Source organism: Myxocyprinus asiaticus, chromosome 10, assembly GCF_019703515.2.
Source record: "Myxocyprinus asiaticus isolate MX2 ecotype Aquarium Trade chromosome 10, UBuf_Myxa_2, whole genome shotgun sequence".
NCBI lineage: Eukaryota > Metazoa > Chordata > Actinopteri > Cypriniformes > Catostomidae > Myxocyprinus > Myxocyprinus asiaticus.
This window is the reverse complement of record NC_059353.1, coordinates 50,639,223-50,657,500: the sequence shown is the minus strand read 5'-3', so window position 1 is coordinate 50,657,500 and position 18,278 is coordinate 50,639,223. Positions and strand designations below refer to the sequence as shown.

Here is an 18,278-nt window from a genome sequence, read left to right as displayed (position 1 = left end):
AGGCAGTTTTTATTTTGTTATGGTGGGTCATCATGATAATCCAGTGTTTGAGATGGAGTTTCTCCCTCCTGGAAAGACAGAATCAAAGGTTTGTGTTATGTGAATATTAACTAACATTACTAGATAAGAGTAATGACTAACTAGTGCTGTATGTCTTGTGACAGGATGACCACCGACACCTGAATCAGTTCATCGCTCATGCTGCTCTTGATCTAGTTGATGAAAATATGTGGCTGTCCAATAACATGTACCTGAAGACTGTGGACAAGTTCAATGAATGGTCTGTGTCTGCATTTGTCACTGCTGGTCATATCCTTATTAAAGATTGATTGACATTTAAACGATTTAGATCATTAAGAGTATGTAAAATGGGCTCTAAAAGTCTAAGATCAAAAGTGACAGACAGACAGATAAATAGATATGTAAATAATGAGACAAATTAAATAAATGACAGGCAGACAGATACATTAAATAAAACAGATAGAGAGACAAACAGACAGAGAGACAGACAGATAGATAGAGACAGACAGACACATAGACCGACAGATACAGAGAGACAAAAAGACAGATAGAGAGACAAACAGATAGAAAGAGACAAACAGATAGATAGAGAGACAGACAGATAGAGACAGACAGACACATAGAGAGACAGACAGATACAGAGAGAAAGAGACAGATAGAGACAAACAGATAGATAGAGAGACAAACAGATAGATAGAGAGACAGACAGATAGAGACAAACAGATAAAAGAGACAAACAGACAGCTAGAGAGACAGACAGACACATAGAGAGACCGACAGATACAGAGAGACAAAAAGACAGATAGAGAGACAAACAGATATACAGAGAGACAGACACATAGACAGACAGAGAGGCAAACAGACAGATAGAGAGACAGACAGATAGAGACAAACAGACAGATAGAGAGACAGACAGACAGATAGAGACAGACAGACACATAGACCGACAGATACAGAGAGACAAAAAGACAGATAGAGAGACAAACAGATAGAAAGAGACAAACAGATAGATAGAGAGACAGACAGATAGAGACAGACAGATAGAGACAGACAGACACATAGAGAGACAGACAGATACAGAGAGAAAGAGACAGATAGAGACAAACAGATAGATAGAGAGACAGACAGATAGAGACAAACAGATAAAAGAGACAAACAGACAGCTAGAGAGACAGACAGACACATAGAGAGACAGACAGATACAGAGAGACAAACAGACAGATAGAGACAAACAGATAGATAGAGAGACAGACAGATAGAGACAAACAGATAGAGAGACAGACAGATAGAGACAAACAGGCAGATAGAGAGACAAACAGACAGATAGGGAGACAGACAGACACATAGACAGACAGACAGATACAGAGAGACAAACAGACAGATAGAGAGACAAACAGACAGATAGAGACAAACAGACAGATAGACACAGATAGATAGAGAGACAGACAGATAGAGAGACAGACAGATAGAGAGACAGACAGGCACATAGAGACAGACAGATACAGAGAGACAAACAGACAAATAGAGAGACATACAGACAGAGAGACAGATAAAGACAAACAGATAGAGAGACTGACAGACACATACAGAGACAGACAGAGAAACAGACAGATAGAGAGACAAACAGACATAGAGTCACATAGAGAGACAGACAGACACAGAGAGAAACAGACAGAGACAGAGAAATAGACAGAGAGACAGACAGACAGGCTGAAATAAACAGACAAATAAATAAATGATAAGCAGACAGATAAAGATTGATTGATGTTTAAACTATTTAGATAATTTAAGAGTATGTACAATGGGCTCCAAAAGTCTATGTCCAATAGGAACCTTTGCTTTCATTCAATTAGTGACCTAAAAATAGTGAAGAACCTTAAATACAGAATTATTTCTTCATAACTTAGTTTTTAACTTACTCAAAAAATCCTAAAACTTGATTTCCAGATTTGTAAGGTATTCTACATAATATTGGACTTTTGATCTCACCGTGTAGCTTCAATGATTATTCCTTAATGTTTGCTTGTATACATATGAGATTTATCATGCTGCATGATGTTCGACAAGAGGATGGAATCAAGAACTTCTTCAACGATGTGTATGACCTGTACATCAAGGTACAGCAAATCGTATGTCATACTGACATCCCATATGTATGCAATGAATTTGTTTAAAAACTTTTGTCTTTTTACACAGTTTGCAATGAATCCCTTCTATGAAGCCAACGCTCCGATCCGCTCCACAGCCTTCGACAGGAAAATTCAGTTCCTTGGGAAGAAGCATCTCCTTAGCTGATTTGTTTTCTCTACGACTATACATATAATGTGTACATTTTTGTGCTTTCAATTTACCCTCATGCATAATAAATATACAGGTGTGTTGTCTAAACTATCTTATTATTTTGGATACAACTGGGATCATTTCATTACATTTACCACCTGATGTTGTGCAACGAATTCTGAAGTTCTGGGAATAATGGGAATATTTGGAAAGGTGAAGTACTTAAAGGGATAGTTCACCCGAAAATGAAAATTCAGTCATTGTTTACTCACTCCTGTGTTGTTATAACACTATATGACTTTCTTTCTTTTTCTGAACACAAAGGGAGAAATTGTGAGTAAATGTTGTGCTCAGTGATGTCACAATGGCAGTTTATGGTGACCACCTCTTCAAGCTTCAAAAGAACACAAAAGTATAATTCAGAAGTCTAATAAATTATATCCATGAGACTCATGATTGTTATGAAAGCATACGATAAGATTTGATGAGAAATAAACTGAAATCTAATGTATTATTTAGTGAAAATGTTCACTGACCGTTGATCTCCTGTGTGTGTTCATGATACGGACACGAGAGCAACAGTTCACGCAGCCCCCTCGCGTCATTGGGGCGTTCAAGCAAAAGCTTGTTTTGTTTATCTAAAAACAGGTCCTCCACAGCGATAATGACAACAGGACACAACACAGCTACACAAAACAGAGAACAGAACTTACTAAACATGTCTGAAGAGTTTGTAGTCCAAGAATTGATGCATTTCTATGCCCAGCCTTATTTTTTTTTAACAGAGTACTCGTAAATCAAACAGAAACATAGAGGAGGCTACAGGCAGCCACAGTCACATCGTGTCCTAACCTGACAGCAAATGACGTGTGATAAATGTATATTTTCTATGGTAATCAGAGTTTTTGTCCTAACCAGCAGTGACGAGCGATGGTTCATTTTATCGATTGCTTGTTTTCTATTTTCAGCATCAGGCTGGTAACTCCGTCCACTGTGAACTGGCACCGTTTAAAAAAAATAAGGCTGGGCATAGAAATGCATCAATTCTTTGACTGCAAACTCTTCAGACATGTTTAGTAAGTTCTGTTCTGTTTCTCAATGTGCATTCGTTTGTTTTATTACATTCTCGTGGACTCGTTCTGCGTCCTCATTCATTGCCGAAGTCCGATTCCAATCCTCAAGAACGCAAGTACCGAGAATGCAGGAAATTACCTGGATGTGTCCTTGAAATCGAGGTTGCATCGGATGGTGACTTGTGGGCAAGAACTCGGTACTACAGTGGCAGACGAAGGACATTTATCGTTTTGTTTTGATTTTTCCTCAAGAGTTTCCTGCTGTTAGCTCGCTATACTCGTTATGGTCATTATACTTCAAAAATAATTTGGGGCATAATTTTAATACAGTAATAAACATGGAGAAAACAAAGGTTTACAGACTTTATTCTTTTAACGTGTCACTAGTCCTGCAAAACCTCACTGGTGTGATAATGCCAGTAGTTCTCTCACTGGATTCAAATGTGCTGTGATGGTTAATTGCGCAACAGGAATATCGCAGCACATCTCAAAGCTCGCAATAGATGCGTTCTGCGTCCTCCTGTCCTTCTGAGTTTGTTCTTCCAAGGTAGCTTGGCAAGACTGGTCTTCATAAGCACACAAGTCCATTCTCCGCGTTCTTAGAATTGAGAAACACCCATAGACTGAATTTTCATTTTTGGGTGAACTATCCCTTTAAATTCGGTGCCACCAGAAGAGTGCAACAGTGCCCGCCCACTTTTTCAGCCGTCTGAAAAAAAAATGTTTCTTTTGATACATTTTGTTAGATTCTTGCATAAAAACAGAAAACAGTTTTCGAATAGGGTAGAAAAATAAGCTTAAGATACTTCAGAGTATATATCTTGAATTAAGTTTACTTTTCTACACCATTCCGAATTTTATACTTTTGGTTTTTAGTAAAAATTGAGTGAGATTTAAGCTTAAAATGAGATATATAAAAAAAAAAAATAACAAAAATGGAAAAAGTCATTTTAATTCAAGATCTGTTCAGGGGTATTAAGTCCATTGCAAAAAAATAAAAATAAAAATATTTGAGTATTTTGTTGTATTTTTTTAGCAAGAATATCAAAGCGTTCTTAAAACAAGAAAGAATTATTTGAGAAGCAGAAATGGCATGAGATATTAACACTTTTTTTCCCAGAGAAATCTAACCAAATTTGGTGCGGTTTATGCTTATAACAAGAAAAAACTATTTGCCAATGGGCTAAGAAAAATAATCTTGTTTTCCCTTTGAATCGAGTTTTTGGCAAATGGTTTTTTTCTTGTAAAAAGCATAAACTTTACTACATTTTGTCAGATTTCTCTGAAAACAAGACAAAACATCTTAAACAGTTTTGCTTCTCAAGTAAAGTTATCTTGTTTTAAGGATGTTCAGGTATGTTTACAGGAAAACGAGACAAAAATACTGATTAAGAAAATGATTTTAGCAGTGTATTTATTGCATTTGCTCTTTACTAGACTATCAAGCTGGAGAAAAAATTATATACAGTACTGTGCAAAAGTTTTAGGCACTTGTGAAAAATGTTGCATAGTGAGGATGTCTTCAAAAATAATGACATAAATAGTTTATCACTTAATATCGTGCAAAGTCCAGAAACATAAAAAAGCTAAATCAATATTTGGTGTGACCACCTTTGCCTTTAAAACAGCACCAATTCTTCTAGGTACACCTGGACACAGTTTGTCTTGGTTGTTGGCAGATATGATGTTCAAGCTTCTTGTAGAATTCTCCACAGTTCTTCTATCTATTTCGGCTGTCTCAATTGCTTCTGTCTCTTTATGTAATCTCAGACTGACACGATGTTCAGTGGGGGGCTCTGTGGGGGCCATGACATCTGTTGCAGGGCTCCCTGTTCTTCTATTCTAATCTTTTCTATTTGCAAAAGTAATGTTTGGGAGTCTAACATTTATATTTCCTATTGACACACTAAAGCTGAAGATATAAATAACCATCTTAAGACAAATGTTTTTGTGAAGCATCTTATGTGCCTAAGACTTTTGCACAGTACTGTAAGTTTACACTGTAACCCACACAAATCCCATAAAATATATATAAACTGTAAATATACGTACAAGAATACCACCCAAAGGAACCAACCCAGTGTTTACTAGATAGTGCATCTTGAAATATAATGCAGCAGGCGTGGACTGGCCATTGGGAGAACCGGGACTTTTCCCGGTGGGCCGGCCGTGAAATGGGTCCGAATGGGCTGCCGCGTTACTCAGAATGTGCCGTGATATGCAGAAGGGGGCAGCGATATGCAGAAAAGGACAGCAACCCCCCACCCCCGCTCATCGAATTTTGGGCCAGTTTCTATGTGAAATCCTGGGCCGAATTTTCTTCCCAGTCCGCCCCTGTAATGCAGATTCTTCCAGTTCATTCAACGAGCATTAAATAGCTAATGTAAATAGATCATTAAGACATATAATTCATGTCCGTTAACAGCAGGAGGTGCCGCTACGTGGCTTCCGATGCAGATTGACCGTGTCTGTCAGAATCAAATGCTCGTGCCGCTCCTCCATGGCTAGAACTCTCCTCACAGCTTCCTCGAATGCTACCGCAACATTAATTGCATCTTTCGCACTGGTCTCGAAATACGGGAAGTTGCCGTTCTCCCTGCACCATTCCTGAGCTTCTTCACTTGTCACTTGTCTTTCCGGCACGTCGATCTTGTTACCCAGAACCACAAAAGGAAACGTGTCAGGTTCCTTGACGTCGGCATAGTAGACGAACTCTTTTTTCCAGTTGTCGAGGTTGTGGAAGCTCTGACTGTCGTCCACGCTAAAGGTCAGCAGGCAGCAGTCAGAACCACGGTAAAAGGGTGTTCGCAGACTTCGGAATCTCTCCTGGCCGGCCGTATCCCAGATTTGCAAGGTGACTGTACGGCCGTCGACCCCCAGGTCTTTATTGAGGAACTCTACACCGATGGTGTGGAAAAGGTGGGAGTCAAACTTGTTGGTGACGTAGCGGTTCATGAGGGAGCTCTTGCCAATGCCACCATCACCCAGAAGAATGACTTTCAGAAGGGATGATTTGGATGACATGATCTTTGTTGTTGGCCTCTTCCTGGTTACCTGAAAACTAAAGTTTTGGGACATTTTAAGAACATTTAAGAATGTCTAAAGCTCCAAAATTTTGGATAAACTAACACAAATTAGTGTCTTTTCTAACAGCAAACCTATGTAATATTGTTTTAGGTGAAAAGTGGGTCTAAAACTAGTTCTCATTTTTCATGTAGTAAAAATATCTTGATAAATATTGAAAAAAAAAAGACGTACCAAATCAATATGGAAAAAATATATACTATTTTCTTTTTTTTTTTTTTTTTTTTTGCATAAAGAAATGGTCCCACATATTATCTATCTATATATATATTTACATTATAACATTATTTTCAGGACACTTAAGCACATTTTATGCCCTAATTGTCATTACCGTAACATGTCCGGACCTTCTACTTTTACTATTCCCATTGTTTTCAAAGGGAATTCTCATTACCGTATGACAGTCATGCTGTATTTTACTGTATTACAATAAAATAACATGCTGTTGTACAATTATTTTTTCTCCCCTTTTCTCCCCAATCCGGAATGCCCAATTCCCAATGCGTTCTAGGTCCTTGTGGTGGCATAGTGACTCGCCTCAATCCGGGTGGCGGAGGACGAATCTCAGTTGCTGAAACCGTCAATCCGCATCTTATCACGTGACTCGTTGTGCATGACACCGCGGAGACTCACAGCATGTGGAGGCTCATGCTACTCTCCGTGGCATCCACGCACAACTTACCACACGCCCCACCGAGAGCGAACCAAATTATAGTGACCACAAGGAGGTTACCCCATGTGACTCCACCCACCCTAACAACCGAGCCAATTTGGTTGCTTAGGAGACCTGACTGGAGTCACTCAGCACGCCCTGGATTCAAACTCACGACTCCTGGGGTGATAGTCAGTGTCTTTACTCGCTGAGATACCCAGACCCCTTGTACAATAATTTCTTAACCCTGTGAGGCCCACTGTTGTAATATTACAAAATACATTTTAGCTCTACTAAAATAAACCTGCACATATTTTGTTTCTCTCTAAGACCACATTTACACAACTAATAGGTCCTATTGTTCAGCCTTGCAATGCTACTGGATGGTAGATTTTGTAAATAGGCCTGTTCACCTGGCCATGAACTCACACAACCTGCAAACTTGCCTTGAAGCACATCATCTTGTTTTACTGGACTGGATAAATCAACATTCAAGTAAGTAAAATGCCTAATATATATATACAGTATATATATATATATATATATATATTTTTTTTTTTTTTTTTTTTTTTTCCTGTGATTAGTAATATGGCTAGATCATGCAGATATTAAGGTACTGTTGAATGTTTTGATCATATTAGATTTTGAGCTTGTTATGTCAATGCTGTAATTTTACAACACTGGGTAAAAGGGGTAGCACAATTTGCCTGTGCACCCTGCACATTACATGGATGAATTGTACTTCTCACCTGTTCCATGTGAAATAAATACTAATAGAAACATACTGTTTTTGATCATTCACAAGTTTTAAATGTTTTCTTTGTTACCATTTTGAGTTTCAATCAAAATTTAATGATTATTAAATGATAAGTTCAAGTTGAATTAAGGAATAAATTATTTATTTGAGAATTTGAAAGTATTTGTGTAGCAATATTTGAAACTATCTGTATCTTATCATCAAATAAAACTATCATCTGGATATGAGCAAGCAGTAGGCGGTCGAACCAGATGATATTAGTAAACCTGCAACCACTGACCATGAACGGGATTGGTGATTTTGTGTTTGTGAGATCTATGTAATTAATCGGCCGGCATGTGACTCTGAGCGACAGTCGGGACGCGGATGAAAGGATAATGAAAGTTAGGACGATTCAGAGTAATCAATAACTTAAAAAGGTTCAATTAAAAGAATGATCAGAAATCAATTAGAGGTTCAATTTCAATTGGAGTCAGATTAATAGAAAATTGGAGTCAGTGTTTTTGCGTCAGCACTCAGAAAAGACAGAACAACAAAGAAACCTTCAGCCATTTTATTGGAATCTGACATCGGACTGATAGTTTTACAAGGGACAGGTGATAATGTTCTGGAATGTGGGGGGTATAAGTGCTATTAGCATGATAGGTAGGGGGCACAATAAGCTAGCAAGACAGTATTGTGTGAATTCTGTTGAATGGGTGAATTCTTTAAAACGTATAAGTATGATTGGGATTGATTTGCATTGAGATTATTTAGCCTGGAAAATATATATATATATATATTTGTTCCTGGGTAGTAAGTGATATTTCCTAATTGCTTATGCCTCAAAAGTATAGAAAATGGCTATTATTCCCCACAAACTTTGCTTTTGTGACCAGGACAGTGATATTTTGAAATGTACCTATTTCCAATGAGAAAACGGGCAAATTTGTGTCTTTTCGTTCACATAAAGTCAGAGAAAACCCACATATGAATCCAAATGAACATGTATTTATACTAAAGTAATATTCTAAGCCGTGCTGGTCCATAATGGTAACAAGTACCCGTCTCTTCCCCTGGCTCACTCGGTGCACCTCAAAGAGGATTACAACAGCATCAAGACCTTGCTGGACGCCTCGAAGTATGATGAGTATGGCTGGGAGGTCATAGGAGACTTCAAAATGATGGCATTCCTGATGGTCTCCAAGGCGGTTTTACAAAGTTTCCCTGCTATCTTTGCCTTTGGGACAGCAAGGACACCAAGGCGCACTACCACAGGCGGGACTGGCGACAGCGGACTGAGTTCTCTGTGGGGAGGAACAACGTCAATTGGGAGCCACTGGTGGACCCCCGGAAGGTGCTGATGCCACCACTGCACATCAAATTGGGCCTTATGAAACTATTTGTCAGAGCTCTAGATAAGGAGTCGGCAGCCTTCAAGTACCTTCAAGACTTCTTCCCTAAGCTGTCTGAGGCAAAGGTCAAAGCCGGTGTCTTCATCGGACCACAGATAAAGAAGATCCTGGAGTGCAATGAATTCCCCAAGAAGCTCACTAGTAAGGAGAAAGCGGCTTGGAACAGCTTTGTCGCAGTGGTTCGGGGCTTCCTGGGCAATCACAAGGCCGAAAACTACGTGGAGCTGGTTGAGACTCTGGTGAAGAACTACGGCACAATGGGCTGTAGGATGTCCCTCAAAGTCCATATCCTTGATACTCATCTTGATAAATTCAACGAGAACATGGGAGCATATTTGGAGGAGCAAGGCGAGTGCTTCCATCAGGATATACTGGACTTTGAACGCCGCTACCAAGGACAGTATAACGAGAACATGATGGGAGACTACATTTGGGGGCTGATTCGCGAAAGTGATTTACAGTAGAATTGTAAATCACAAAAAACTACTCACTTCTAAATCTTTTGTAGTCATTTTTGTATTACTTTAGTATAAATACATGTTCATTTGGATTCATATGTTGTTTTTTTCGGACTGTATGTGAACGAAAAGACACAAATGCTCCTGTTTTCTCATTGGAAATTTCAAAATATCACTGTCCTGGTCACAAAAGCAAAGTTTGTGGGGAATAATAGCCATTTTCTATACTTTTGAGGCATAAGCAATTAGGAAATATCACTTACTACCCAGGAACAAAAATTGTGTTACATAGTGAAATCAGTGATTCCATTTCAGAGTGCCACCAGCCAGGAAAAACCGTCTTATCTACAATGTGTATGATGTCATTGATGCCATCCAAAATGGGAATAGTGACTTTGAGAAGGACTCTGATACAAGATATGAAGAGGAATGTGGAGATGCCTGTGAACTGGAAAAGGAAAATTAAAAATGGGAATCTCTGGCATACTGTGTGACTTTGATGTGTACCAAGGCAGTGTGAATGGAATGGAGGGCAACAGGGAGGTCGCACTTGTGTCATCCTTTGCTGGCCCAGAACCAGTGGAGAAGATTCAACGCTGGGACAAAGCCACCAAAAGATACACTGAAGTTGAGAGGCCTTACATCGTGGGTGCCTAACAAATTCATGGGAGGTGTCCATTTGTTAAAATCAGCAAAAACAAAAGCAGTCGCAAGGAAGTACTATTTTAATGTATGAGTACTCTTCAATTTAAATAATCTATCTTTTTTTCTAAACATTTGGAGCTAAAATGTGCTTAACTGTCATGAACATAATTTCACAATGCAAAAATTGTAATGGCAGCAGATTAAGTGATTATTAATAATAATAATAATATTCCAAGTGTCCCATTATACTATACTAGTAAAATCAAACAAAACTATTTTTTCAGTAGCAAGCCTAATGATTATATATAGTGATCGGCCAAAATGATTTTTAAATTGCAGATACCAATATTTTGGCCAATGGCTGATATAATGCAGATATATGATTTAATATGAATTCATTAAAGCAAGTGATATGCACAAAAAATATATAAATATTGAAAACATATTTTACACGATATTTCCTGTTGAATTAGCTTAATTTTATATCGAACCCAGAATATTTCTTTAAGAGATAGATTGTTTTTATTTTTTTTTAATTGACAGTGTTTTTTCTTGTTTTAAGCATTAATGACACTAAATTTTGTTATATTTTTGCTTTAAAAACAGAAAACAATTTGCATATAAGGTATAAAAATAAACTTAGAGACTTCAGAGAATATATCTTGAATTAAGTTTATTTTTCTACACCATTCACACACACACACACACACACACACACACACACACACACACATATATATATATATTTTTTTATTTTTTATTTTTTATTTTTTTTTGGTTTGAAGCAACACTTTAGTGAGATGTGTGCTTAAAAAAAACAATTGAAAAAGTAACTTTAATTAAAGATCTATTCAAGTGTATTAAGTACACTACAAAAAAAATATATATATATATATTCTCCAAATATTTTTGGTCTTATTTTCTGGCAAAAAAATCAAAGTGTTCTTAAAACAAGAAAAATTACTTGAGAAGCAGAAATGGCATGAGATATTAAGTTTTGTTTTCAGAGAAATCTAACCAAATTTGGTGCAATTTATACTTATAACAAGAAAAAACTATTTGCCAATGGGCTAAGAAAAATAATCTTGTTTTCCCTTTGAATCGAGTTTTTGGCAACTAATTTTTTTCTTGTTAAAAGCATAAATGTTATTACATTTAGTCAGATTTCTCTGAAAACAAGACAAAACATCTTATACAATTTTGCTTCTCAGGTAAACTGATCTTGTTTTAAGGATGTTTAGATATTTATACTGGAAAACTAGACAAAAATACTGATTAATTTTATTTTGCATAAACAAATGGTCCTAAATATTTTTTTTTACATTTTAACATTATTTTGAGGACTCTTAAATTATTCCCATTGTTTTCAAAGGAAATTCTCATTACCGTAAGACCATAATGTTTATTACTGTATTATAATAATAATAATAATAATAATTAATAAACAAAATGCTGTTGTATACGGAATTTCATACATTCACAATTATGATGCAAGTACTTTACAATTTAAATAATCTATTTTTTTTCTAAGAATTGGGGGAAACTGTAATGAAAATATCACAATGCAAAAAATTTATAAAAATAATAATAATAATAAAAATCTTAAATGGCAGTAGATTAAGTAATTAATAACAATAATAATATTCCACCTTAGTCACAGAAAATGCAAGTGTCCCATTATACCGTACAAGTAAAATTAAGCAAAAAAATGTTTCCAGTAGCAAACCTGATGATTATATGTAGTGATTGGAAAAAATGTTTTTTAAATTGCAGATACCAATATTTTGAAAGCACGGTGGCCAATGGCTGATATAACGCAGATATATGATTTAATATGAATTCATTAAAGCAAGTGATATGCACAAAAATATAAAAATATTGAAAACTTATTTTACACTGTATTTATTAAAAATTCACAGAAAAGTACAGTAATTTAAGAAGAAGAAGAAAAAAATGGTCATGGTCCATTGATGAGGCTGTTGGTAGATTTTCAAACTAACAAAATGCTAAATATCAGCCGATTAAAGGAATACTCAGGGTTAAAAAAAAAAAAAAAAAAAGGAAAAATCTATGTTACACTTACAATGGGGTCAATTCTTGGAGGGTTTAAAGGCAAAAATGTGAAGCTTATAATTTTATAAAAGCACTTACATTAATTCTTCTGTTAAACTTGTGTACTATTTGAGCTGAAAAGTTTTTAAAATTGTCATTTTAGGGTTTCTTGAAAGTAAATCGTCATGGCAACGAACTAACTTTACACAGAAAGGATTAGTGATTGATTTTATCACACTAAAATCATGTTAACACATATTGTGGCTATATACCATCTCTGTATTACGATATGCAATTTGCTGAAAATAAAAACAGTGTACAACACAAAATGAAGGTATGAGTAAATTCCATTGAGAAAGAACAAGGATGCACTCACAGTTTACTCTCAGCTGCTCACGGTCATGTGCTCCTCTCTGTCCTGCACATCACATGCAATAGAGTCCATTAGAATGAAGGCAACATGCATGCCAGCCAAAGTTTAACAAGCCACACACACACTTAATTAAAATAGTGCAAGCATGGAGAGAAGGGTAGAAAACACTCTTTCATTTAAATTGCTGGTCTGTTGTAAAGCTGCATGGCTGTATCTGTTACACAATAATTTCAATAACGTGGAAAAGAGCCATATTTCATCTAGAAGACAGGAAGTGTGTGTGTGTGTGTGTGTGTGTGTGTGTGTGTTATATGCAGGCCTCCCACAGTCACTGAAAACATGAAAATATCTGGGAATATTAAAACGTTCAGGCCTGATAAGATCATGAATATTAATAAGATTGTAAAAGTCATGTGAATCATTCTCGTGAGTTATTTCTTTTCAATGAAACTGTCTAACCGCTTCTCAAATCAGTCTAAATAATTCATTAAAGAATCAGTCTGAATCAAAATTACTTTTAAAAGCATATCCAGTAATAACTAATGACTGGAATGGTCATGGAAAAGTAATGCACATTTTTTATAGTAAATATACGTTTTCTTAGTTGTGCTCTGTTCTGAATTATTTCATCACATATACATTGCTCTTGTGTATAGTAAAATTAGCTGACAAGTAATCTGTGAGAAAATGGTTCGTCTGAGTTCATTCTTTTAAATGAATCGATTGATCTAGTTCACAAATTGCTCTAAGTGATTCACAATCGTATCAATGTGAATTCAAATGTTTTTTTGTTTTTTTTATCTAGCAATTTTGATTGACTGGAAAGGTTAAAAAAAATTATATAATTGAAAAAAATAACCTCGCAATTGCAACTTTATGTAATAAAGTCAAAGTTGAGAAAGATAAAGTCGAAATTGCAAAAAATAAACTCACATTTGCAACTTTATTTTATAAAGTCACAGTTGAGAAAGATAAAGTCGAAACTGCGGAAAATAATCTCAAAATTGCAACTTTATGTTATAAAGTCATGGTTGATAAATATAAAGTTGAAATTGCTCAATGAACTTGTAATTGCGGAAAATAATCTCGCAATATCAACTATGTAATAAAGTTGAGAAAGATAAAGTCGAAATTGCGAAAAATAAACTCGCATTTGCAACTTTATGTTATAAAGTCACAGTTGAGAACGATAAAGTCGAAATTGCGAAAAATAAACTCGCAATTGCAACTTTATATTATAAAATCATAGTTGAGAAAGATAAAGTAGAAATTGCTTAAAATAATCTCGCAATATCAACTTTATATTATAAAGTCACAGTTGAGAAAGATAAAGTCGAAATTGCGAAAAATAAACTCACATTTGCAACTTTATGTTATAAAGTCACAGTTGAGAACGATAAAGTCGAAATTGCGAAAAATAAACTCGCAATTGCAACTTTATATTATAAAATCATAGTTGAGAAAGATAAAGTCGAAATTGAGAAAAATAACCTTGCAATTGCAACTTTATTTTATAAAGTCACAGTTGAGAAAGATAAAGTCGAAACTGCGGAAAATAATCTCAAAATTGCAACTTTATGTTATAAAGTCATGGTTGATAAATATAAAGTTGAAACTGCTCTATGAACTTGTAATTGCGGAAAATAATCTCGCAATATCAACTTTATGTTATAAAGTCACAGTTGAGAATGATAAAGTCGAAATTGCGAAAAATAAACTCGCAATTGCAACTTTATATTATAAAATCATAGTTGAGAAAGATAAAGTTGAAACTGCGGAAAATAATCTAAAAATTGCAACTTTATGTTATAAAGTCATGGTTGAGAAAGATAAAGTTGAATTTGCTCTATGAACTCGTAATTGCGGAAAATAATCTCGCAATATCAACTTTATGTTATAAAGTCACAGTTGAGAAAGATAAAGTAGAAATTGCGGAAAATAAACTTGCAATTATGCCCTATAAACTTGTAATTTTCGTACATTTCATTAATGAGCAAATTCACCAACAATCCATCTTCCAAACCATGTTTTTGCCTTACCCAGATTCACTATAGTAAGCCTATAATAATGATTTATATTTTAAAGCTGTTGGGAGGGATTTGGCGGGAAATTGCATATTTCCGCCATTCGTGCGGCTTGAATGTAGCATCATTTAAAATCAGTACTTTTCAGTTTCAGTTGCCATTGTAGAAATGTAGTATTCACAGTCAGCCATGATTACTTTAATCAGTGAGTGAAAGTGTCAAATAACAGGACGGTTACTGAGATTAAGCAAGTAGTATTCAGCTGGTCATGTGACTCTAACATGGCAGCTCCCATGTGCGGACCCTCTCCATGTAGAAGAAAACAGATTTTATCCACCTTAATCCTGGGGGTCTTACTGGGGAGACGGATGTGGGATGAACTTCCACCGGAAGTCGTCCTGTAGCATTCGCTAATGTAGGCAGCGGTCATTCAGACCCCGTTTACAGCTGGTATTAGGATGTGATTCGGATGATCCGATAGCAAGTGATCAGCACTATATACAGGTGTAAATGGGGTGCAAAACCTTTTGTGATCAAATCGCAAAAAACACATACAGTGGTAGTTAAAATCACATTTGAAACGCTGTAAACACCGTCCGGGATGCAGCGAAGCACCACTCCTTATCTGTCAATCAACCGCTGCGCTAAATCAAGAGTTTAAACTGTTCATGACTCTGGTGACACATGGCTTTAAAAGGAAATAACTGTCCGATCGGAAAAGGAGCATATACATGTACGAGATTCTTTACGCATCTTCTTCAGTGTCTTCGCGTGCACTTACAGCAGATGAAATTTGAACTGTACCTGGTGCACCATTTTTCCATGCTGCTTTGTCTTTTGTGACATTTTTCTGGTTTATTAATTTATGATGCTATATGTCACAAGTGCTCACAGGAGGTGCATTTGTGTGACCAACAGTGATGTGTCTGGCCTGACCACATGTGACCGGATCACCCGAGATACATCTTAATACTGTGACAATGTGCATTAATTACAATACCTGCTGTTCTTCAAGAATCCAGTACATGGCACTGTGTTACAGCAAATGTTACAAATTGTTTGAGAAACAAGACCAACATGTAATGTGCTATCAGTCAGTAAACAGAGACGTGTTGAGTCATTTTATTTTTAATCATTGAACAAAACCAATACCAGCCATAAACAAGGTCTTAGTGAGTTTGTATTATGCTTTGCTCAATTCGTAAAATGTTCGCATTTGCATTCTCACTAATAGAAATTAAATTGAAGAGCTCTGTAACTCTACATACATGAATGGGAGTCACTTATGGAAATCATCATGACAAGTATATATTCAAGTTGTAGCAGCTATCTCGTATATTAGAATTCTTACTAGTAAAAATTCAGTTGTAGAGCTATGCTCACACATCTAGAAATATGAATGAGTGAGTCAATACTGAAACAAATGACAAGTATAAAATATTCTTAACTGTAGTATCTCTCACATCTCGTGCAATTCATTACGGGGTAGTAGAAATATAGTTAGATGATGTCTCTAAAATGACTGGAATCTGTTATCTTAGTAAAAATGGTCATGATTTCATAGAGCTACTGTAAAATTACAATTAATATAATTGGGAGTCAAACTTGGAAACATGATAAGAAGTACTAAGTGCACCTTTAATTGCATCCTGACCCTTCTCTAATTGCTGAACATGCTTACCAAATAAAACGTAAGACACACTCCTCTCCTTCAGTTGGTCAGCAGACTACTGTATATTAAAAATTAATGGGAGTCGAATGGAAACATATAAGAAGTAAATCGTTCAATGTGTCAGAGCTCTCTAATTATGAATTCTTCACTAGCCTGAAAATTCAGTTGCTATTGAGCTCATGCTAATTAAACATGAATTGGCAGTCAATGGAAATCCATGTAAAGTAATATCGCGCTTCGAATTGGTAGAGCTCTCTGGCAATTAGAATTACTTACTAGTGCAAACATTCAGTTGTAGTCAGCAATATGTCAATTAGAAAACTGAATGGGAGTCAATGGAAACATATGACAAGTATATATTCAATTGTAGAGCTCTCTAATTAGAATTCTTACTAGTAAAAATTCAGTTGTAGAGCTATGTAATTAAAAATAAATGGGAGTCAATGGAAACATATGACAAGTATATATTCAATTGTAGAGTTCTCTAATTAGAATTCTTACTAGTAAAAATTCAGTTGTAGAGCTATGTAATTAAAAATAAATGGGAGTCAATTGAAACAAATGACAAGTAAAAATATTCAACTGTAGATCTCTAACTGGAATTCTTACTAGTAAAAATGTAGTTAGAGAGCTCTAAAACTGGAACTGTTACTAGTAAAAATTCAGTTATAGAGCTCTGTAATTAAAAATAAATGGGAGTCAATGGAAACATATAAGAAGTAAATATTTAATTGCAGATCTCTCTAATTGGAACTCTTACTAGTAAAAATTCAGTTGTAGAGCTATGTAATTAAAAATTAATGGGAGTCAATGGAAACATATAAGAAGTAAATGTTCAATTGTAGAGCTCTCTAATTAGAATTCTTACTAGTGAAAATTCAGTTGTAGAGCTATGTAATTAAAAATGAATTGGAGTCAATGGAAACATGTAAAGTAAATGGTCAATTGTAGAGTTCTCTAATTAGAATTCTTACCAGTAAAAATTCAGCCGTAGAGCCATGTAATTAAAAATGAATGGGAGTCAATTGAAACAAATGCAAGTAAATAGTCAATTTTAGAGCTCTCTCTCATTATAACTCTTACTAGTAAATATTCAGTTGTAGAGCTCTGTAATTAAAAATGAATGGGAGTCAATGAAAACATATGACAAGTAAATATTCAATAGTAGATCTCTCTAACTGGAATTCTTACTAGTAAAAGTTAAGTTCGAGAGCTCTCTAACTGGAACTCTTACTAGTAAAAATTCAGTTGTAGAGCTCTGTAATTAAAAATGAACGGGAGTCAATGGAAATATATGACAAGTAAATATTCAATAGTAGATCTCTCTAACTGGAATTCTTACTAGTAAAAGTTAAGTTCGAGAGCTCTCTAACTGGAACTCTTACTAGTAAAAGTTAAGTTCGAGAGCTCTCTAATTGGAACTCTTACTAGTAAAAGTTAAGTTCGAGAGCTCTCTAATTGGAACTCTTACTAGTAAAAGTTAAGTTCGAGAGCTCTCTAATTGGAACTCTTACTAGTAAAAGTTAAGTTCGAGAGCTCTCTAATTGGAACTCTTACTAGTAAAAGTTAAGTTCGAGAGCTCTCTAATTGGAACTCTTACTAGTAAAAGTTAAGTTCGAGAGCTCTCTAATTGGAACTCTTACTGGTAAAAATTCAGATGTAGAGCTCTGTAATTAAAAATTAATTGGAGCCAGTGGAAACACATGACAAGTAAATATTCAACTGTAGAGCTCTCTAACTGGAATTCTTCTAGTAAAAATTTAGTTTGAGAGCTTTATAACTGGAACTGTTAC

At 35.5% G+C, this 18,278-nt stretch overlaps 2 protein-coding genes across 2 annotated transcripts in view; one reads left to right on the top strand and one right to left on the bottom strand.

Annotated features, from left to right (window-relative positions):
* LOC127447009 (trafficking protein particle complex subunit 2-like) overlaps positions 1-3,009 on the top strand; it is a 3,300-nt gene extending 291 nt beyond the window's left edge. Inside the window, exons 2-5 of the mRNA XM_051708449.1 lie at positions 1-88; positions 165-313; positions 2,057-2,138; positions 2,218-3,009. The exon at positions 1-88 is cut by the window's left edge and continues 27 nt beyond it. Of these exons, the coding sequence (XP_051564409.1) occupies positions 1-88; positions 165-313; positions 2,057-2,138; positions 2,218-2,316 (418 nt within the window). The 3' untranslated portion in view covers positions 2,317-3,009. The remainder of the gene's footprint in view (positions 89-164; positions 314-2,056; positions 2,139-2,217) is intronic.
* Positions 3,010-5,792: 2,783 nt separating this feature from the next.
* On the bottom strand, positions 5,793-6,398 carry LOC127447008 (ras-related protein Rab-9A-like). The gene has a single exon (XM_051708447.1). It carries the CDS (start codon positions 6,396-6,398, stop codon positions 5,793-5,795), a length of 606 nt encoding a protein of 201 aa, XP_051564407.1.
* Between the last annotated feature and the right edge of the window lie 11,880 nt (positions 6,399-18,278).

Excerpts from the sequence above, each read along its gene's own strand:
- LOC127447008 (XM_051708447.1), bottom strand. The coding sequence starts at position 6,398 with ATGTCATCCAAATCATCCCTTCTGAAAGTCATTCTTCTGGGTGATGGT.